The 24,025-nt window shown below is 40.5% G+C and overlaps 1 protein-coding gene across 1 annotated transcript in view; it reads right to left on the bottom strand.

The window, feature by feature from the left end:
* PKN2 (protein kinase N2) overlaps positions 1–21,687 on the bottom strand; it is a 60,978-nt gene extending 39,291 nt beyond the window's left edge. Inside the window, exons 1-2 of the mRNA XM_065408944.1 lie at positions 21,391–21,687; positions 9,249–9,400 (exon numbers count right to left, since the gene is read on the bottom strand). Coding sequence (XP_065265016.1) covers positions 9,249–9,400; positions 21,391–21,622 — 384 coding nt within the window. The 5' untranslated portion in view covers positions 21,623–21,687. The remainder of the gene's footprint in view (positions 1–9,248; positions 9,401–21,390) is intronic.
* Between the last annotated feature and the right edge of the window lie 2,338 nt (positions 21,688–24,025).

Here is a 24,025-nt window from a genome sequence, read left to right as displayed (position 1 = left end):
AACACTGAAAGTTACAGGAAGAGAGACCACCACAGTGATTAACTACTGGTAGAAAGTTGCTATGCCAGATTTGTCCAGGAGGTGGCGCTCTTGTGGTGAATAGAAACCCCTTACGCAGTCCCAGGGTCCAGACAGACTGACATATGCTGCTCTGACATTCAGAGCCTTTTTAAACAAAGCCTGTGATGAAGAGCTGTCTTGGTACCTGGAATTATGATGGTCACTGTATGTGAGGTTAAGTCATGTGATCTCACCGGGGATTAATTTCCCAGAACCCCATGGAAAGGAGAGAAGCATTTCAGAAGGACATTGTGCTCTAGCAAAAAGAACGAGGAGTACTTGTGGCACCTTAGAGACTAACAATTTATTTGAGCATAAGCTTTCGTGGGCTAAAACCCACTTGATCTGTGGGTTTTACCCATGAAAGCTTATGCTCAAATAAATTTATTAGTCTCTAAGGTGCCACAAGTACTTCTCATTCTTTTTGCTGATACAGACTAACATGGCTACCACTCGGAAACCTGTGCTCTAGCAATAAGCAATAACAACAGATATGTTCCTGGTGCACACAGGGTTGGTGTTTTTCCCAATGTGTTGGTGTGTCTTATTACTATTAGAAAATTGCTTTTTAATATTAAAAACAAAGGACAAGAGTTTGGTGGGAGGCCATTAGTTGTGTTTATTAACTAGAAATGCTAATCAATCAGGCGGTAAAAACAATAACAGAAAATGTGGAAATGGCAGAAGTGCTAAATGACTATTTTGTTTCAGTTTTCACCAAAAAGTTTAGTAGAAATTGGACATCTAAGATAGTGAACGCCAGTGAAAATGAGGTAAGATCAAAGGCTAAAATAGGGAAAGAACAAGTTAAATATCTTCAAGTCACCAGGGCCTGATGAAATGCATCCTATTCATAGGCATGCACAGCACATTTCATTAGGGTGTGCACCCAGGGAGCCCAGCCCTAGCCTCGCCCCCACCCTGCCCTAGCCCCGCCCCCACCCCATCCACTCCCTCCTACTTCCCACCTCCTGACTGCCCCCCTCAGAACTCCCAACCCCCCCTGCTCCTTGTCCCCTGACTACCCCGTCCTGGGACCCCTGCCCCATCTAAGCCTCCATGCTCCTTGTCCCTTGACTGCCCCCCTAGGACCCTACTCCCTACCTGTCCCCTGACTGCCCCGCCCCTTATCCACACCCCCGCCCCCAGACAGACCCCTGGGACTCCCACGCCTATCCAACTGCTCTCCGCCCCCTGACAGGACCCCCAAAACTCCCGACTCATCCAACCTCCCCCCCAGCTCCTTGTCCCCTGACCACCCCCTCCAGAAACCACCCCACCCTAACTGCCCCCCCAGGACCCTCCTTGCTCCCTGTGCCCTGACCCCTATCCACCCACCGCCCCCGACACTCCCATGCCCCATCCAACCCCACCCCCCCGCTCCCTGACTGCCCCCTCCAGAGGCCCCCCCGCCCCAACCACCCCCCCGGGATCCAACCCCCTATCCAACTCACCCTGCTCCCTGTCCCGACTGCCCCCATCCCTTATCCAACCCCCCCCCGGCCCCGGACCCCTTACCATGAGGCTCCTAGCAGCATGTTTGGCTCCGTGCAGAGCCAGACATGCTGCCCCGCAGGAGCGGGCAGCCCCGCCCCTCAGAATGCTGCGCGCGCCGCGGCATGGCTCCGGATGAGCGGGGAGCGTGTCTGCCTCTCCGTGGAGCCAAACACTGCCCCACGGGAGCACGCAGCCCCGGCCCCCAGAGCGGCATGGCTCCAGAGGAGGGGGGAAGGCGGGGGAGGGGCCGGCGACTTGCTGTGCTCGGCCGGGCACTCCGGCCTGGGAGCGCGGACCCCGCGGCTTGCTGCGCGGGGAGAGTGGGGCCATTTTCCCACCCCTGCATTAGGGTGTCCCTGGGCACACCCCGTGCGCACGCCTATGATCCTATTATACTCCAGGAGCTGACTGAGGAGATATATGAGCCATTAGCAATTATCTTTGAACACTCCTGGAAGATGGGAGAGATTCCAGGGGACTGAAAAAAGGGCAAATATAGTGCCACTCTATAAAAAGGGGAATAAGGACAACCCGGGGAATTATAGACCAGTCAGCTTAACTTCAGTACCTGGAAAGATAATGGAGTAAATAATTAAGCAATTAATTTGCACACACCTAAGATAATAAGGTGATAAATATCAGTCAGCATGGATTTGTCAAAAACAAATCATGTGAAACCAAACTAATACACCTCTACCCAGATATAACGCTGTCCTCAGGAGCCAAAAAATCTTACTGCGTTATAGGTGAAACCATGTTATCGAACTTGCTTTGATCTGCCGGAGTGCGCAGCCTCCCGCGCGCCCCCCCCCCCCGCCCCCGGAGCGCTGCTTTACCGCGTTATATCTGAATTCGTGTTATATCAGGTCGCGTTATATCGGGGTAGAGGTGTAGCTTTCTTTGACAGGGTAACAAGCCGTGCAGATTGAGGGGAATGGGGAGGGGGGGGGGGGGGGGAAGAGCAGTAGATGTGGTATATCTTGACTTCAGTAAGGCTTCTGATATTATCTCGCATGGCCTTCTCAAACAAATTAGGGAACTACAACCTAGATGGAGCTACTATAAAGTGGGTGCATAACTGGTTGGAAAACCATTCCCAAACAATAATTAGTGGGTCACAGTCAAGCTGGAAGGGCATATCGAGTGGGATCCCACAGGGATCAGTTCTGGGTCCGGTTCTGCTCACTATCTTCATCAGTGATTTAGATAATAGCATAGAGAGCACACTTATAAAGTTTGCAGATGATACCAAGCTGGGAGAGGTTGCAAGTACTTTGGAAGATAGGATTAAAATTCAAAATCATCTGGACAAACGGGAGAAATGGTCTGCAGTAAATAGGATGAAATTCAACAAGGACAAATGCAAAGTACTCCACTTAGGAAGGAACAATCAGTTGCACACATACAAAATGGGAAATGATAACCTAGGATACTGCAGAAAGGGATCTGGGGGTCATAGTGGATCATAAGCTAAATATGATTCAACAGTATAACACTGTCGCAAAAAAAGCAAACATCATTCTGGGATGTATTAGCAGGAGTGTAGTAAGCAAGACACAAGAAGGAATTCTTCCACTCTACCTCACGCTGATTAGACTCAACTGGAGTATTGTGTCCAGTTTTGGGAGCCAATTTTCAGGAAAGATGTGGTCAAATTGGAGAAAGTCCAGAGAAGAGCAACAGAAATGATTAAAGGTCTAGAAAACATGACCTATGAGGGAACATTGAAAAAATTGGGTTTGTTCAGTCTGGAGAAGAGAAGACTGAGGGGGAACATGACAACAGTTTTCAAATACATAAAAGATTGTTACAAAGAGGAGGAATAAAAATTGTTCTCCTTAACCTCTGAGGATAGGACAAGAAGCAATGGGCTTAAATTGCAGCAAGGGAGGTTTAGTTTGGACATTAGGAAAAACTTCCTAACTGTCAGAGTAGTTAAGCACTGGAATAAATTGCCTAGGGAGATTGTGGAATCTCTATCATTGGAGACTTTTAAGAGCAGGTTAGACAAACACCTGCCCAGGTAATCCTGCTTTGAGTGCAGGGGACTGGACTAGAAGACCTATCGAGGTTCTTTGCAGTCCTAGGATTCCTTCCACTCAAACAGAACGGGAGTAAAATGAAAACGATGATTTAGTCTGTATATTAAGCGGCTGGAGCGCCACAAACTGCTTTTCAAAGACCTGATGAATCACTGGGAGCTGGTCGAATTTGCTAGTCCTCTCCTCCCCATCAGAGTCCCCCACCCCCGCCATTCCAGCTGCATCACTTACAGATACGTGGGTTCTTTTACATTTTTTTTTTTTATACCCTAACCGTTGTCCAGATTTTTATGCTTATAGATTAAAGCAGTTCAGCTGTTTTAGTCACTACTGAGCACTGTGCAGCAGATGAAATGAATAAGTGGCATTTCATTTTATATTTGTTGCAGAAACTGTTGGGGACAGTGCTTCAGAAGAAGTATCTTCCCTTTCCTAACCCAGCCACCATATATGAAACTGGACTGATTTAAACATTTATCAATTGGCAAGTAAAAGATTCAGTTACTGATTATAACTGCCTGCTTCTGTTTAAAGGACCATGGGCTACCCCTTGCTCCCAGAATTCCTCATGGGTACTGTGCACAAAGTCTCTTTCACGTGTACACAATTATATGAATTGAAACAGGAAATGACTGTCTGTGTGTCTACTATTAGTGTGGCTTAGGTACTGAGCACCAGCACACTGAGGCACACAGCTCAACTCAATGTGCCGCTAAACCCCTCCCCTCGATGTAGACAAGTCCAACGTTTATCCTTCTTCTTTCCATCTTGATTCAATCAGTTCACCAAATCCTCCCAACCTGCTCAATTGAGGATAATTTTGGAGTAGCAGAACCAGAAACTTTTAGAGATTTGGCATAAATATTGCATCTGAAGTCTAATACTTTTTATAGCTTGTCAAAAAATGCAAAATTTCCATGAAAAAAAAATGACAAATTTCAAAACCAAACCAAAATTCTAACTTTATTCTGCTTGTCGATCGATTTATTTTTTCCACCTTTTTTTTTTTTTTTAATTTCTCCTACTTCTCTCTGCCCAGCCTCTATTCTACTGGAAAAGGAGAGAAAAAGGAGAAAAAGCATAGAAACCCCCCCACAACCCAAAACGAAAAAAAAATAGTTTTTGAAAAGCAAACAAAACTACTTACTTCAATTTGAAACAGAACAAAAATTTGCATTTAATATTTTTCCTTACATAAAAAAATTAAAATATATTTTTGCAAAATATTTCAACTGCAATGAACCTTCATTAATTTTACTGCATGAAAATGTATGCATTTTAACACAAATAAAGTTGGTAAAAAAAATTGATCAACTATCATTTTTAGCCACTTAAGATAATGGATGCAAATATTTTAACTTTTGGCAGCACTATCATAACCAAAGAAATCTAATTTGGCTGATCATAATACATTAACAATGTCCGAAGCCATACCTTGGATATTCAAAGAACCCCATTAAAACAGCCTAAAAAAAAGTTTCCATCCTGCCTTGTGACTGTCAACATCTATGAGAAGCCACACTGGTGCATTTCTGATGATGATTAAGGGTAAGATTTTGTCATGGGTATTTTTAGTAAAAGTCACGGACAATAAAGAAAAATTTATGGAAGCCTGGTGACCTGTATCTGACTTTTATTAAAAATATCCATGATAAAATGTGATGGGGCTGGGCAGCTGTGGGGGGGCTGGGAGCTCTGGCGGAGTCCCACACCCATGGGGGCTCGGAGCTCCAGGGTCCCCCTCCATCCATGGCTTGCAACTGCAGGGGTCCCCCTGGGCCCTGCCATCGTGGTGACTGGGGAACTGCGGGGATGCCCTTGCTCTGCCGTGGTGGCCGGGGAGCTGCGGAGTAAACCCCCACCACCCATGGCGGCTCAGAGCTTAGGCGGCGGGGGTACCTCACAGCTCCCTGCTACTGCAGGTGGCAGGACCCTGCAGATCCCAGCCACAGGGGCTGAAGTCATGGAGGTCTTTGGAAGTCTTCCACAAACTCCCTGACAAAATTGCAGCCTTAATGATGATCCATAGGGATCACCTGAATCTTTTTTAAGAGTACCTAAAGCTGAGCTAGGGAGATTGGTCACATGACCTCATAAGGATATAAATGACCTGGAAGTCAGAGTACATGAGCAGGTACATGGCCAACAATCTAAGCTTATATGGACTTGGGTCAAAAGGTACACTTTTGGTACTTCTTCCAGCTGCCTTATCACTACTTCCTGTTCAATCTAGTAAGCCACAGGTGCATGACAGGCAGGTGTTTTGGATAAGGACCCCAAGTATTGGGCAGTTCAGGGGCTGCCACGGTGGGGGAGACCCCCCCCCTTCCCAGCTGCAGCTCAGGGGCTGCCACCGCGGGGGAGACCCTCTCCTTCCCAGCCGCAGCTCAGGGGCTGCCACCGCGGGGGAAAGATGGCGCATCCATCGCATTAGAAAGGTAAGACTACTGATATTTTAAAATATGAGTTGTGTGCTTTTATTTGTAGGAAAAAAATCAATTATTAAGGTTTTTTTTAATATAGCGTTTTTATCCAAAATGCTTTACAATAGTTAGCTAACGGTACAAACAACATTTGGAAAAATCATTAAGACGTCAGCTGAGACCCTCAGCAATTTTCAAGTGGTCCGTGAAAAAAAGAGTGAGAACCACTGCACTAGACTGTTTTGTATGGGGGGAAAAAAATCAGTTTTGAATTTGGCACATTTCAATTTCATTGATTGTGCCCTTGGTCTTGTGTTACGTGACAAAACAGAGGCATCTGATCTATCTTCTGTATACCTTTCATTATTTTATATACTCTTAGCATATTCTGTTATCACTCTTTCTGCGGGTGCAGCTGGAGAATCAATGCACTTCCCTTCATTGGCTGTTGCATTCATCCACTCTTAGGCTACATCTACACTACAGGGGGGGGTCGATTTAAGATACGCAAATTCAGCTACGCGAATAGCGTAGCTGAATTCGACGTATCAGATCCGACTTACCCTGTTGTGAGGACGGCGGCAAAATCGACTGCCGCGGCTCCCAGTCGACGGCGCTTACTCCCACCTCTGCTGGTGGAGTAAGCGCGTCGATTCAGGGATCGATTGTCGCGTCCTGACGAGACGCGATAAGTCGATCCCCAAGAGATCGATTTCTACCCGCCGATTCAGGCGGGTAGTGTAGACCTAGCCTTAGTTACACTCAAGAAAGATATCATGGGGGAGGGGAAGGGTTTTTACATAAGAAAGAAGGGTATTAGGTGCTGTCTGATTTTGCTCATTTGAATATTGAGACTTCCTTTATATCCACGAATAAATAAATATTTCCGTGTTTGGTTTAAAAAAGCCTTGGTTAGATGACTCATCTAGAACTATGTACATCATAAAAATAATAATATGTGAGCCACAAAATTAAAGAGAACCCATTTAGTTTTCCTCTATACATTTTTCCTTGGAACATCTTTGATTCTACTGTATGTGTGTATTATATAAATTCAGGTTTATAATTTATTTAGCTCTATTGTAACATTTGTTAATGTCTGAAAGTTAGATTGTAAGACTATTACTATATAAAATATCAAGTCATCTACAAAAAAATCCTTACATTTAAGTAAGTTTTCTCTTTAGCTTTCTTCCAAGTGTTCCTCCACATTAGAAAAATTAGAACCATCACCCCTTAAAAAGAACTAATACACTTTATATTTAGAAAGATTAATAGTAGATTCATAAAATCCTGATAGCTTCCCTATAAAATGGGAGGAAAACACGGAAAGTTTGTCTTTGTACAAGAATCTGTTACTGTTGACTAAAACAGATGTATGCCTTTCATAGGCATATTTTGCAAAGACACATTCTGCTTGACTGGCATGAACACTAGAGCTCAAAAATCTTGGTCAAATCATCCTTTAGCCCAATGGATTAAAAAGATGCACCACTCTTTTGTACATAAGAGCAGCCATACTGGGCCCGACCAATGGTCCATCTAGCTCAGTATCCAATCTTCTGACAGAAGCCAGTGCCAGATGCTTCAGAGGGAAAGAACAAGGCAATTTCAAATGATCCATCCCTGAGTGTTTAGGCCCAGCTTCTTGCAGTTAGAGGTTTAGAGACCCACCAGAGCATGGGGTTACATTCCCTGACCATCTTCGCTAATAGCCAGATAGACCAATCCTCCATTAACTTATCAAATTCTTTTTTGAACCCAGTTATACTTCTGGCCTTCACAGAATCCCCTAACAATAAGTTCCACAGGTAGACTGAGCATTATGTGAAGAAGTACTTCCTTTTGTTTGTTTTAAGCTTGCTGCCTATTAATTTCATTAGGTGACCCCTGGTTTGTGTGTTATGTGAAGGGGTAAATAATACTTTCCTATTCACTTTCTTGATACGGTTCATGATTTTATAGATATTTATCAAATCCCTCTAGACTGAATAATCCCAGTCTTTTTATCTCTCCTCATATGGAAGCTGTTCCAAACCACTAATCATTTTTGTTGCCCTTCTCTGTACTTTTTCCAATTCTAATATATCTTTTTTTGAGATGGGGCAACCACAACTGCATGCAGTATTCAAGGTGTGGGTGGGAGTTATACAGTGGCATTTTGATATTTTCTGTTTCGTTATATATCCCATTCTGAATAGTTCCCAACATAGGTAGTTTTTTTTTTTTATTGCTGCTGCACATTGAGCAGATGTTTTCAGGGAACTATCCACAGTGACTCCAAGATCTTTCTTGAGTGGTAACAGCTAATTTAGAGCCCCATCATTTTATATGTATAGTTGGGATTATATTTTCCAATGTGCATTACTTTAATTTATCAACACTCAATTTCATGTACCATTTTGTTGCCCAGTCACCCAGTTTTGTGAGATTCCTTTGCAACTCTTCACAGTCAGTTTTGGATTTAACTATCTTGAATAATTTTGTATCATCTGCAAATTTTGCCACCTCACCCTTCACCCCCTTTGCCATATAATTTATAAATATGTTAAACAGAACAGGTTCCAGTACAGATCCTTAGGGAACCCTGCTATTTACCTCTCTCCATTGCAAAAGCTGACCATTTATTCCTACCCTTTGTTTCCTATCTTTTAATCAGATACTAATCCATGAAGGATCTTCCTTCTTATCCCATGACTGCGTACTTTGCTTATCAGCCTTTGATGAGGGACCTTGTCAAAGACTTTCTGAAAGTCCAAGTACACTGTATCCACTGGATTACCCTTGTCCACACACTTGTTGACTACCTCAAAGTATTCTAATAGATTGGTGAGGCATGATTTCCCTTCATAAAAGCTGTAATACCCAGAATAAGCATCCCAATGTGTCACACCATGCAGCGCACTACACAGCTTGCCATGCTTTTCAAAGTGAATCATGCATAATCAAAGATTAATAGGTGCTAGATTTCATAAACTCGATTTATGATGTAGATTGAAACCCATGGGGATAGAACTGATGAAAACTAAACTACTCTTAATAAGCACCTTCGATGGGATGAAATCACGCTTCTGGAGGTGAAGAGTATAATATTAATTGTCTCTAAGTTCTACATTACTCTGTAGTTTCTTGAAATAAAAAAATAGCACACTGTTCATATGTTCAAACTACATGATTTTTATATTTTTGGTTATTTCAGTGTTTTATAAGTATTCCAAAGCCTTACCTTTGAAGAGCCATTTGAATACATTTGTATCATATTCTCTGCTCCCTGCTTTACCTTCAGTTCTATATCCAATTGCTTTTTTAAGACCATCAATCTGTTGTTAGTAGAAAAACGAGGGTCACTGTTTGGAGTATCTGGTGTTCTGGGACACTCTGTGAATTAAATACAAGATGTAATTTTCATAACAAGTCAATAAAGCTTTTCTAATATACTTCAAATATAATGTTTAACAAAGAGAAAGCTTTGTATTTAAATATTAAAACTCTGCAGAGATATTTTGAGACAATATTGCAAATATGCTTTAGTGTGAAAAACGCAGTGAAAGTTCAGTGATTCCTGCACATGGGCTAATACACATGAATCACTGACTGGGGTGGTAAAAGGTACCCAGCTTTGTTTATCTGTCCCCATGGAGAATGTGTCTTTTCTAAGATGTCTAAAGTTTAAGTGCAAAGTGTAGTTTACCATTAAGCCTTCCCAAACTCTCCAACCCAACTTAAACTAGAAAAAGAAGAAAGGTTCCTGGATGACCATATTCAATGGTGATTGGTAAGGTCTACAAACAGATAGATATAATGTATTTAATGTAACATTATTTCAATCATTAGAGACATGCCAGATGCAGTTTACAGCAAGATGAAGGAACTGATAACATGAACTCTTCCTTACAGTATGTATATACTGTGCTGATTGCTGATTCAGGGGAACTAATGGAATCACAGGTATCTGGATAATTAACTGAGCAGCCAGATTATTGAAAAATTATAACTTGGGAACGGAGAATGATACATTCTTGCTTGGGAATGTTGTTATTTTAGATCCCTATTCCTTTTTTAACAGAATTTGCTGCAGCTTTTACCAACCAAGTTATACTGTCATCAACAAGTTCCATGACTTGTCATCTACTTCCTCCTCTAGATAAGAAGTATGTTAGTCACTTGTCCAAATTCCATCTCCTGGAGCACAAACTATTAATTTCTCTCCATTCTAAGAATCAGTGTTCACTAGATTATTTCCTATTGCTTAACCAGTTTTAATCCCCAGTAAGATTTTGTCCTTTAACCTGTGGCTAATAGGGCCCCTAACCAAAGCTTTCTGAAAAGCCAAGTAAATTATGTCCACCACATCATCTAAATTATTTTCTGCTTAAAAGAAATAAAATAGAGAGGCACTATATTAGAGAAGCCATCCTGGTTTGTCCCTAGAAGGTTATACTTAACGGAGTGTTGGGATATTCTATTCTTATGTAAATTTTCAATTACTTTCCTTGGAACTAAAATGAGACTCACTGTTCAACTTCCTGAGAACTTCTCGTTTTAATAATTTATTTATATACACACACAGAAAAAGAAAGAGGCACTACATTAGCAACTTCCCAATTCCAAATGCCATTTACTTTTTAGCATCTGCTATTTCACATTACTTCTGCAGAACTGTCTGATAAGTAGCATATATAGTAGTTTTGGAGATTTAATGCATTTGCTTTCAAGTCTACTGTATAATTTTTCTCTTACAGACTTCAATCTCTGTCAAGGCTGCTCTCAGATTTCCCATAACAACTGCTTTTGGTGCAGCAATTTTCTCAATTGTCTTCTGCACCACACTTTCCTCATTCAGGTGCCTCCTAAAGTCTCACTTCATCCTTTCTGCCCAAAAGCTCAGGTTAATAAAAATAATGTTGTAACAACATTTTTAAAACCACCAAAATTATTCCTTCTGGGTTTCCCAGGACATCCTGTCTTCTGGGTTTTAGCCCCGGCCTAAACGTAGAATTGCATTGGTATAACTTAAGTTTCTTTAAACTGTCTTTGTTAAACCAGTTCCAGAGGCTGGTTGGAAACTATTTCTGTTTAAATAGTCTTATTTCAGCTTAGTTTAAGATGACGGGAACAGGTTTAAGATAAACCTATCCCACATGCTTCCATGTTCCATCTCCCCCCCCCTTTTTTTGTTGTCATTCCATTCAGCTAATCCTCACCTAACAATTTTCCCACTCAAAAATGTAAACAAAACCAATGTCATAATTATCATAACCTGTGCAAGCCATCACATCATCTACTCTACTTGCATATTATTTACACAGAATAATTACCAGTTACTCAATTAGCTCAAGTGGTAGAGTCTCCAACCTTTCTGATGACCCATGTGGAATCATTATAGTTGCATATGATTAAGTTTGTTTTTACAGTTGCTTTTTAAAACACACATACTTAGGAAATTATGGAACCCTTCCCCTACATTAAAAGCACATTACGGTTCCAGAGTAAAACACTCAAACGTTAAGAAATATCAGATTTAAGGTTACTTGTGCAACTGTAATTCAGTCACCTTGTGCATATGCATTATAATAGTCTTTAACAACATGATTCCTCCATCAGGTAGAACCAAAGTGACCCTTACATGGGTCATCAGCAGGGTTGGGACCTTTAGGTCCACAACACTTTATTTGAGCTTACTGAATAACTTGTAGCAATAGTAGGCTGTTACCTTCAATGTGGATCAACTACTAGAGGAGAAAAAAATCCATTTTGCTAGTGATTTTCAAGCTGTATACTAGACAGCAAAGAATGTTGAGACTCCAGAATCTTACATTCATTACCAGGTATTGGAGGGGAGAGTTCTCTAATGGTTATAGACTTCTGCGCTTGTGCTCCTATTTTCCCAGTCACTCTCCTCTTTCCCAACTCATATTCCACTACCCTACCTAGCTCCTATTGTCCCCTGCCTAATCCTTCCCCGACTCCTTTGCATTTAAGTCAGGTTGCTTCCTCCTTGATGCCTGATTGCTAGCAGAGGGTCACTGGGAGCCCCCGCCTGATATCACATTGAAAACCACTGCTCTAGGGGCCAAACTTTTTTTCTGGAGACCCAGTTGAAGAAAATTGTTGATGCCTGTGACTCAACGGAGCTGGAGATGAGGGGTTTGGGAGGGGCTCAGGACTAGGACAGAGTTGGGGTGCAGGGGTGAGGGCTGTGAGGTGGGGCCGGGAATTAGGGGTTCAGGGTGTGGGAGAGGGTCAGGGCTCTGGGCTGGGGATGAGGGGTTTGGGGCACGAGCTTACCTCGGGTGGCTCCCAGTCAGCAGCACAGCAGGGGTTCAGAGGCAGGCGCTGCACCCCAGAAGCGGCCAGCAGCAGGTCTGGCTCCTAGGTGGAGGTGCGCAAGCGGCTCCGCGTGGCTCTTGCCCGCAGGCACCGCCCCCTCCCCCAGCTCCCATTGGCCGGAAACCGGCCAATGGGAGTGCAGAGCCGGTGCTCAGGGCGGGGGCAGTGCGCAGACCCCGTGCCCCCCCCCCCCAGGAGCCAGACCTGCTGCTGGCCGCTTCTGGGGCACAGCGTGGTATCAGAACAGGTAGGGACTAGCCTGCCTTAGCCGGGCAGCACCACTGACGGAACTTTTAACGGCCCGGTCGGCGGTGCTGACCAGAGCCGCTGCGACCCAGTCCCTTCCATTCCGCGACCCAATTCTGGGTTGTGACCCACAGTTTGAAAACCACTAATTTAGAGGAACAAAAGCAGGAAAATTTCTGCTTAGCCCCTGCAGGACAGAGCACATTCAGTTGCTCTGTGGGGATGGAGCATGCTCAGTGAAGACAATCCTCAGAGAACATACTGCCAGGGGTGCTGGAACAATTTGTATAGTGGAGGTGCTGAGAGTCATTGAACCAAACTCTAAACCCTGTATATGATGGAAACCACTTCAATCCAGGGGGTGCGGCAGCACCCCTAGGACTCCATGGTCCTATGCATACTGCCTGCCTCCAACAGACCTTTACTGTGTATGTCTGAACTATAATTTTTCAGAAACTGACAACTTAACCAACTCAAATTTGGCTTTCATAGCAGAAGGTAAAAGGCACATCCCTAACACCAAGGCAAATGCCCTTGTAAATTCTGAGTCACTGCTCCCAAGCATGGAGGCATTAGATCTTCTCAAGGAAATGGCTGTTGGAATGTAACAAGAGCAAAACAATGTATTTTTGAAAATACAATAGAACCATTTTTTGCTGAAATTCTTCCCCTCCCCCACCTCCAATAAAAAAGAAGGAAACACCCTGAAGCAGGCATCTAGCATAGAAAATTTCAGGTGAATGGTTAAAGTTTTAAGCAACTGAAAACAGGATCTTATAGTTGAAAGTGTTGGGCAACCTTAACTATAGGCAGCACTACCAGCAATGCCTTTAAATGTTCCTTCTCTCTGTATTGTCTGTTTAGGTTGTAAGTATTTTGGGGCAGGAGCTGTCTCTCATTCTATATTTGTACAGTACCTAGTACAATGTGGCTCCAGTCTCAATTGGGGCCCGTTAGGCACTACCATAACACAAAACAAGAGTAATAAATTAATCCAGGTCATTTAAGCTTAAAATTAAACATGATCTTAAGTACTTTGCTAAACTGGTACAAAAAGTATTTTTCAGGTGGAAGAGGTATGTGTGAATAAAAGGTTCTCCAATTATTTAGCCACATTTGCTTGCACAATAATGAAAATGCAGGATTTAATTTGTATATTGCATCCTTTAATTTTTATACTAATGAAGCCCGTAAACTTACAGCAGATGTGGAGAGTTTTACTGTACTGTGGATTAACAGCCTATTGATGCCTAGATGAAGTTAGTTTATGTAATGAATGAAGTAGTTTGGCTTTCAATACAGATTTTAGTGGATGTCTATCTGGTTCCCATAACTAGCATGATAATTTTTGCTCAGACTAGAAAACACAAGTGTTTTTGGTTAAAACTAGTGGGTACTGGCAGAGTTGAGTGGTAACACTTACATCACTTGCTTGCACTACATAATATTTTTTTTTTAACAGTTTCAGTCTTTTGCTTTTGTGAGAGAGACTAATTCACCAAATTCACAAAACAAGTTAAAGAAAATATTTTAACTCACTGATGACCCATTTCTCACATTTTTAAACAAGACAGGGTTAAATTTGAATCATGGTAATTTTCAGTTTGAAATGTTTCTGTTCATAATATATGACCATGACCTTTATTTTTTATTCTTTGGACTTTTTTTTTTTTTTGTAAAGTCTCTTCAGCTTGATTTGTACAGTACTTATTAGCAAACATGGTTTTTGCTTCTAAATCCTCACTTTGATCAACACTGCCACCCAAATTGAAGTCATTAGTGGAATAATTGAGCTCATCTCATTCTGAAACTGTCATGCATTTCTGTGGGGATTCTTGCCTCGGATGCTAAGTGCATTATCTTTTCAACAAGCTCAGCATGAGATCTGGGAACCCAGGTTGCTTTCTGAATTTGGTGTCCCAGATGGTACTACTGCATGCTGCTAAGCTATTCAATTAGAAGCAAGCACCCTTGGTAACTAGTTAACTTTAATCTTATTTTAAATTATTTAATTGTATTTTAGCTCCTTCAGTGTCATGACCAACAAGCGCCTGAGATGCACATTGCTGTGTTTTTACTACCAACAGCTCATGCTAGGAGATCACATCAGTACTCTTTCCTTGAGCACAAAGTAAGTTCAAGGCAATGGAATGGATAAGAAAAATTGTTCCACATGGTTATCAGCAGTTTCAAAATTTATAATGCTTATTAATAAAAAACTACAATAATCTTGTTTTGGTGGCTTTTGAATACTATGCAGAAGCTACATTTATGCAAAACTCCAACACTAACCTAATGGAGACTTCCAAAGTATAGCATAAAACTGGGAAAATGTAAGTACCACCAAAGCAGCCAGTAAGTATCAGATTGTCTCAGATTCCATCAATATTGTTCTTTCACAGAAATGATGCACAAAATAAGTGTTTAAAAAAAACTAAAAGATTTTGTGAAACTTATTTTAATTTTCTTCCCATTTTTATCATGTTCTTTCACTGAAAAAATAATTTTTCAGGCAGCATTAGCCTTTCTAATTGTGTCCTCCACATTGTCTCCCCTCTTCATCATGGCTCTCTTTCACCTTTCCCATTCCCTGCCATTTCGGTTAAATCTTCCTCCCGCCCATTAGTTCTATGCTGTGTAACTGTAAGCATGTAACAGAAGAATAATTTATGGGAGAAGAGATTAAATAAGGCACAGAAAAAAAAAGTGTGATGAGGTAAGGAAGAATGCCTCATTTTCTCCCCCCAAAAAGGTGTTCTGCAACAACAATACAGTAGTACCTCCCGGGGTATCTAGCTAAATAGGAGTCTGCATATTATAAGTATTATATGAATAAACTGTTCACGTGTTACAAGTCAACTAGTTCAGCACTATGCTACTTGAGTAACTGTTCTATGTAAATTCTAGTCTTAAAATACATGGGAGAGTATTAAGATAACTTGAAAAACACTTCTACATACATGCACAAGGCAACAACAAAATAAACATGCCCATATTTTGGATTAGAATTAATCCTTCAGATTTTCAGTAGTAATGGCCACCAAGAATCCATAATCTTGTTTGACAATGAAGCATAACTTACACATAGCCAATACAGTCCAATACTTTTTACTGGGTTAAACACCACCACATTGACTTAAGTTTCCTAAAACTCTGCCTCTCACATTGAATAATGTAACATTCTGAAAGATAACGAGAGATCTAGATACAAAGCCTTACTTCTAAAACAAGGCTAGATTCACCAGCAACTCTGTAACAGAGAAAAAACCTATTCTATGTTGTGGCAAAAGCTATTACCTTTGAATCATCAGAGAAAATATGCTGAACCTAATGGTTCAATGCTACAGCTTTTTGAGCAATCTGTGCTTAATGACTGAGGTTTAATGCCAATTCCTCATCTAATCCTCCTCTTGAAGTGGCTGCTGAAAATCATTTCTTATGGCATTAAGACATGTAGCACTGCAGCCAAAGCACCATCAAAACAACTTTTATAATTCATATACATTTCTGTAAATTAGATTTATTAGCAATTTAATTTGTAACAGTTATGGCAAATATGTGTGTGTGAAAAAAAATAAACTATGAATCTGACGTTCAAAAAATGTAGGGCTGTTGATTAATCACTGTTAACTCATGCGATTAAAAAAATTAATCGCGATTAAAAAAATTAATCGCGATTAATCGCACTGTTAAACAATAGAATACCAATTGAAATTTATTAAATATTTTGGATGTTTTTCTCGGATGATTACCCAGCACCTGTTCATTTTAAGAACACTTTCACAGCAGATTTGACAAAACGCAACGAAGGTACCAATGTGAGATTTCGAAGGACAGATACAGCACTCAACCCAAGGTTTAAGAATCTGAAGTGCCTTTCAAAATCTGAGACAGACGAGGTGTGGAGAATGCTTTCAGATGTCTTAAAAGAGCAACACTCTGATGTGGAAACTACAGAATCCAAACCACCAAAGAAGAAAATCAACCTTCTGCTGGTGGCAACTGACTCAGATGATGAAAATGAACATGCATCGGTCTGCTCTGCTTTGGATCGTTATCGAGCAGAACCCGTCATCAGCATGGACACATGTTTTCTGGAATGGTGGTTAAAGCATGAAGGGACATATGAATCTTTAGCACATCTGGCACGTAAATATCTTGCGATGCTGGCTACAACAATGCTATGCGAAAGCCTGTTCTCACTTTCAGGTGACACTATAAACAAGACGTGGGCAGCATTATCTCCTGCAAATTGTAACCAAACTTATTTGTCTGAGCAATTTGCTGAAGTAGGAGTGAGTGGACTTGTAGGTTCGAAAGTTATACATTGTTTTATTTTTTAATGCAGTTATTTTTTGTACATAATTCTACATTTGTAAGTTCAACTTTCATAATAAAGAGATTGCACTACAGTGCTTGTATTAGGTTGTAATCAAAAATAAATATAAGGTGAGCACTGTACACTTGGTATTCTGTGTTGTAATTGAAATCAATATATTTGAAAATGTAGAAAACATCCAAAAATATTTAAATAAATGGTATTCCATTATTGTTTAACAGTACTATTAATCGCGATTAATCACAATTAATGTTTTTAATCGCTTGACAGCCCTAATAAAAAGTTGTACTGGCTACAGTTAGATGCTGTGCCATAATAAGAGTCTGTACTAACATTTGCATAGCATCTTCCTTCTGTAAATCCTGACAGTGCTTTACAAAGATTATCTTTACAGACATTTTATAGATAAGAAAACATGCAAGGAGAGGTAAATGACTTCCCCAAATTACTATAGCAAATCAGTGAGAGAGAGAGAGAGAGAGAGAGAGAGAGAGAGAGAGAGAGAAAGAACCCAGGGTCTCTAGAGTTCCAGTCCCAGCACTATCTAATGAATCACACTGCATTCAGGTGCCTCATCCGTACATCACTTAATCAACATACCATAATTCTGACCTGCAAAAACCCAGTTCTTTTATTCTTAAGTGGGACTATGAAATTTATTTGTCTAGAACCCTGAATCCAGCAAGTAAAGGAGAGTTTGACTTTACTGCTTTCCACAAACATGACTGAAGATCCACAAAGAGACCATGGCGACCGGAGCAAATGCTATTTTCGCAGCTGTTAGTCTTCTTCTCTCACAAGGCCAGTCTGAGACCATGTCACCAAGTCTTAGGGTATCTTCTCCCCATATTCTGAAAGGCAAGGGACAACTGTCCCCCAAATGCATGAACACTGGGCAGGAAAAAGTTGTAACCTGTAGTTTAATCTATAACTAAGCAACTACTGGGAGTTCCCTACAGACCGTGTGCTAGGTGGTATGTCCCCACAATCTAGCATATGGTTATTGCAGAACTGACAGTGGCTCCCAAGCTTCTGTGCTAAATATAAATTTCCATGTAATCCTGAAGTCTGAAATGTACTAAGAATAGGAGAGTACTGCTATCTGATGGAAAGACAGGCATTCCCAGCACCCTCAAAGATTATGAATTTTGGGGTTCGTAATGAGCACCTTTAAAGAGGCCAGATGAGAAAGTGGACAATCAGCTTTCCCTGAAAACTCCAAAGAGAACACCTTTGATCCAGGATAGAGAGTGAGTCAGCCCTCTGAATATAAAAAGATGGTGATCTTCACGGTCTAGCCACCTCCCCTAAGATATTAAAGTTCATACATCTGAGCCTTTCAAACAAAGATTACCAGTTTGATTTTGCGATGGATAGATGCTCACTAACACACAAATTTATGACCGAAGCCAGGAGTTTAACATTAACCCAGCATACCACCTAGTCCATGTACATCCATTATCAAAAGAGGTTGTATCAGCACATCAATTCTCAGTCTTGAAAAAGACAGAAAATTTACTGATAGCAGGAGGTTTTTTCTGTGAATTAACATGGAAGGAGCTCCGAGAGAAAATAAATTTAAATTACACGGGCAAATGGCGTAAAAGAAAAATAAACATCTCAATATTAGTTTTTCCTCAATTATCAACTTAAACACTAACAAAAGATTCCTAAGGTTTCTAGTCTTCAGAAAGGTTGTGAAATATGTTGTTAAAGAATTTAAGGCTTCCATAGGAATAACTGATATGAACTAGAGCTAAGAACAAGAAGATATATACATTGAATTCATAAGAAACACCCCCCACCCCACCCCACCCCAGGAGACTTAAATATGCACACATACCCCTAGATGCAAGGAATTTACTGTACACACCTCTACCTCGATATAACACTGTCCTTGGGAGCCAAAAAATCTTACTGCGTTATAGGTGAAACCGCGTTATAGCGAACTTGCTTTGATCCACCGGAGTGCGCAGCCCTACCCCCCCCCCTCCCCCGGAGCACTGCTTTACCACATTATATCCAAATTCGTGTTATATCGGGTCGCATTATATCGGGGTAGAGGTGTATGTGTAATTATCAAAATATAAAAATGATGACATACTTTAATAGGACAATATTGAAATAATCACTAGAAGCAAGACTGTAAAAGCTCTGTATGGACTTAAAAACAGCAATTAGATAAGAAAGAAATTTCAGAAATAGCACTGAGTAAATAGTGAGATTAACACCAAGTAAAAGCAAGTGGAAGCAGACACCTATTAATCTTGTGGTTGGTAGTTTGTTGCAAGAACCTTCAGAGCAGCAACCTGAGAATACAGTCTCCCCTGCTCATGCTGAAAAAAAAAAAAAGAAGAGTCATCTCCTGTGTCTTTCACTTTAAAGCTCCAGTATGGAAGACAAAGAGGGCCCAAAGAGTTTTGGAGCTGCCACTTGTTAGAAAGAGGTATTGGGAAGCCTCTGCTGGATAACTCTGGCCTTCTCAGGAAGGGATCAAAGGAAGAGTCAGACTCCTTCCCCTGGTTCTTCTGACCCAGCTCATGAGCTACACTTTTTTGTTGATGGTCAGTTGCACTTCCCGAATCACTCACTAGTAAACATCACTGCTGAACTTCTCTTGTGGCAGAGCTGTATGCACATTCTTTCCCAGGCCCTGTGGAAGATGTTTACTACTAACTGAAAGCTACTTGGTCCTAGAGAAGCTGAAACTAAAACCAAAAAGCTAGCAGGCAGGTGAGTGCAAAGAGAGAAACGAAGGGGAATGGAGACAGGCGGGATTGGCCCCATTTGTTTAGTGTTGTTGCTCTTGAACATGACAAACACCTTCCCCATCCCTTATTGAATAGCAACAGGGAAGCAGAAAAACTAAAAAAATTAAAGACTTTTTGAAATCAAAACATACTATTTAAAAGTGCTCTATCAAAACCTTGATTTTAAAAAATGTTTACATTTAAAATCAATAGTGCGCCTTTCAAATACCAATTGCAGAGTAAAACCTGCAGGGACTGATTTATGTACAGCATCCAGCAAAATGAGACCCCAATTTCAGATGCTATTGTAATACATATAATGATTCTTCCTGTAGACAAATAGCACTGCAAATCTCAAAAACGTGACCGCTTTTAAAGTGTTCCACTTAAAAGAGAAAGTGGGATGTGACAAGTATCTCCACTCTCCCACTTCTGAAGTCATTCTATTTAAAAAAGCCTCCAAATTTATGTCTGTACAGATTTTTAAACAAGAATCCACCTGCAATCTAGGTATCTCCTATTTCTTCACCTCTTCATCAGCCACTTTAGTTCTCTGCAATGCTCTGTTACTCGATTATTGCATGTCTTAACTCATGAGAGAAATTACATACAAGTTTTTAAATATATATATATGTGACATACATAAAATGTACACAAGCCTAACAAGGGTAACTCAGCACTTTGGCAGCATGCCATATTCTCAGATATCGTGAGTTACTGAAATCACCTGCTAGGATGTTTCAAGACTCTCACTGCATCCTTTACTTTAAAACAAGATTGATATGTTCTTTTTATTCTGTTGCCCAAACTGCTCAAGAGTTGACAGTCACTTAACAGACACCCTCAATGGCACGTGTATATTTAAACAGACTCATATTAGCAATATTTTAATGTCAAATCACCATACTGTCCTTATCCAAGTCATTTCACAATACTGAAAAAGGCATTTGTTTGACTGTTTACTTTCAAAACATTCCATTTTGAAATGCCAAGTTTGATATTTTTCAAAATTAATACCAACTCCCTGCACTTCCACGGAAAATACAAGTTAGAGTATAATGAAGTTTAAAATTTCATCGGTTAATGACAGCTTCTACATATGTAAAATCCCTAAGATTTATTCAAATTATTATGATAAACAGCCATTTTTACTGTAAGTTAGCCAATGAATAGTATGACAAACACATTTGTCAAAAAAAAAAAAAAATAAGAGCTAGTATTTTAGTTTCAAACTATTAAGGCAAGGGGTTCACAAACCTTTTCATAATGTAAATCACAAACACCTCTTGTACCACTTTCCCACCCATTTGCAATCACAACACTCCTTGTGGAAACTGCATGGAAAAGCAATATTAGGAAATTATTTTTCTAATTTTGGCAGTCGTCTTAAACATTTTAGTAATTGGAAGTAATTGCAAGCACCACATGACTAGCCAGCGGTCTCCTGACCACCAGCAATTGCTCTGTGGACCACCAGTCATCTGAGACTACAGTTTAAAACTTACTTAAAAAAATCTAAAATTATTCCAATTATTATTTGAGGCAAATATAAATGTATGTTGGTAATTCTTCAAAAGCTATTGAAAACCAGGTTACAATAGCAATCCTTTATAATTAGAGGATTTCATTTAAAATAAATCAATGTAAATAAAGGTACAAAATGTCTAAGAAAAAAATTAATAGTTTTTAGTATTGTATTGTACCTGTAACATCTTCTGGATCTGTTACAACAATGTGCGCATTTAATTCCTGCAATTTATGATGCAATTCTTCCAATTTCTTGTTTGATTTTTTCAAAATGTTGTCCACGTAAGCCAAGTTTTTTTTATCTGTTGTGACCTTTCTCAGGTTCTCTGCTCCTTCCTTGATTTTAAGTTCCTTCCTTATTTCACGTTTGATTTGGTCCTTTATTTCATCCAACTTCTGTTGTACCATTGTGTCTGAGAAGTCCAATTTTTGGCCAATGCTTACATTTTCCGAGACTAGAAGACTTCGGGCATCCCCCTACAGGGAGAGAAAAAAAAGAAAAAAAAAAAGGCATAACCAGAAGTTAGCTGCTTGCATGACTAAAAACACTAGGCTCGTGTCCAGAATATGTTAGACACTCACCTTGAGAAGCCATTTACTAAATATTTATCTGTCATGCTGCCCCAACAAAGCAACAAGCCCATAAACTTGTACAACTTCACTGAAGTTATGCTTTACAAATAACAGATTTGTTTTAAATCTAGTGACACCTTTACTATGCCTATTTTTTAACAGAAAGACTTAAATACCTCTGGATTTGTCATGCACGCATGCCTTGCCTTAGAGCCACATTTGCATTTTTTCAAGATTTAATTGTGAGCTTTAGTAGACTAAGTGGATCTAAGCAGTAACATTTAATTCTTACAGTTAGTAACAAAGAAGAATTCCTATACATTTACTTAGAATTTCAGTAGTTATCCTATTAAAAAGTATTTTAAAAAAATAGAGCAACCCTTTCATAGGCTTAAAAAAAATACTGCAGTGTTTACAGATACTAGGTATTTTGGAACATATGTTACTGGAATGCAAGTTTCTCTTTCTGATTTGCTTCTTTTAAATTTTTATTTAGAGGGATTTAAAAAATGAAATAAAAGTTGCAACTTCCTTTCTTGGCATAGGTAGATGGGCAGAGGAGGAGACGAAAGTATGAAGAATAACTGATCAAAATAGGTTCCTGTAAAGTGTAGGAGTGGCGAGTGACATACAAAATAGTTATTTAAATTACAAGTGTGGTTCAAAATATTTTGTTTCTGTGGATCCCACTTATTCTGCATGTATTCGCTCGGGCTGTGCCTGTACCCTGCATACCCTCATGCCCCATTCACCTTGGGCATATAGAGCAAAGCAGCCCTGACCATTTCAGTTCCCTTGCTAATTCAGAACCCCAGTAAAGATGGATTGGGAAAGAACAGGGATGGAGTGCAGGTTGTGGATGCCACACCGACAAAGTATTTCAAAGAACCAGTTACTGTAAAGTAAGACCGTCTTTGTCCATGTAGATCCCCTCCCTATAACTAGCTATTAGTTCCCAGATTAATAGGAGGAGGGTCTAAGGAGTCTTATCTACAGCTAGCTAAATAAGGATTGCAGAATTAGTCTACTAATTTGGAATGTGATCTAGTCTTCAAATCCAGGGCATAACATTTAGTAAAGGAATGTTACTGAGCTGTAAGTAGCTACCCTGCAGATGTCTGATACAGGAATATTTCTTAGGTATGCTGAAAAGGTTTCCAGGGCTGTTGTTGACTGTTGAAGGAAGGTGTATATCTGCTAGTTAGTAACAGATTGATCCACTTGGATAATCTCTGGGAAGAAATGGTTTAACATTCCACAGCTCTCCCTAATGGAAAGAAAGCACTTGGATAAGAGTTAAATGCGGTGGGGATGTTCCATAAGAACAATTTAAAGTTCCACGGATGGGAAAGGCTATTGAATGGAATGATAGGTGTGAACCATTTCTTTTAGAAATTTTTAAACAGTGGGATGAAAGAACACAATTTTGAATGTGAAGGCGACAGGCTGACACGGCAGCTAAATGGACCCTAATGGAGCTGATGGCGAGGCCATGTAGCCTGCGCTGGAGGACGCAATCCAGAATCTTGGGAACAGAAGCTTGCAATGGGTCCAGACCTTGTTGTGAAGCCAGATACAAGATCTTTTCCACTTTCATCAGTAGACTGATCTTGTAAAGGGTTTCCTTCTCTGTGTCAAGGATTGTTCTACAAGTCCAAGACAGCCTCTCTGTGGGCTCATTCAGCCAACTTCCAAACAGGTACAGGGATGGGGACATGGTTGGAGAATTTGGCCTCAACAGTAAATCTTGCAGATTGGAAAAAGAGAGGTCTTATGAGCTTGTGTATTAGGGTGACTGGAATTAAAACAGAAAAAGGGATGAGAAGCATCGTGGAGGGACTCTGGCATGGTATATTCTCTGAAGCAGAAGATAAATTTTTTGTTCTTGCTGGTGGCAAAAATAGATCTATCACAAGGAGCCCCATCTGTGGAATAAAGGCTTGGGAATGGAATCTATTAGTCACCACTCATGGCTGGCTGAATACTTTCTGCTGAAGTAATCTGCCAGATAGCTGTTTGCTCCTAGTAGGTGAAGAATCATGGGAGTTATCCTGTGAACATGGCAACATTTGCACACACACACGCACTCACACAGTTATTACTATACTACAATGGAGAAGTGTTATCTGTCAGGATCTCTGCTGTTCTTTTCAAGAATGGTGGGAAACTCTGGAAGCTAGCTGAATAACCCAGAGTTCAAGCACATTGGAATGGAGCAAGGACTCTCTCCAGGGCCAT

Source organism: Emys orbicularis, chromosome 8 (genome assembly GCF_028017835.1).
Source record: "Emys orbicularis isolate rEmyOrb1 chromosome 8, rEmyOrb1.hap1, whole genome shotgun sequence".
NCBI lineage: Eukaryota > Metazoa > Chordata > Testudines > Emydidae > Emys > Emys orbicularis.
The sequence above is the reverse complement of the archived record's forward strand: the minus strand, read 5'-3'. Positions and strand labels throughout refer to the sequence as shown.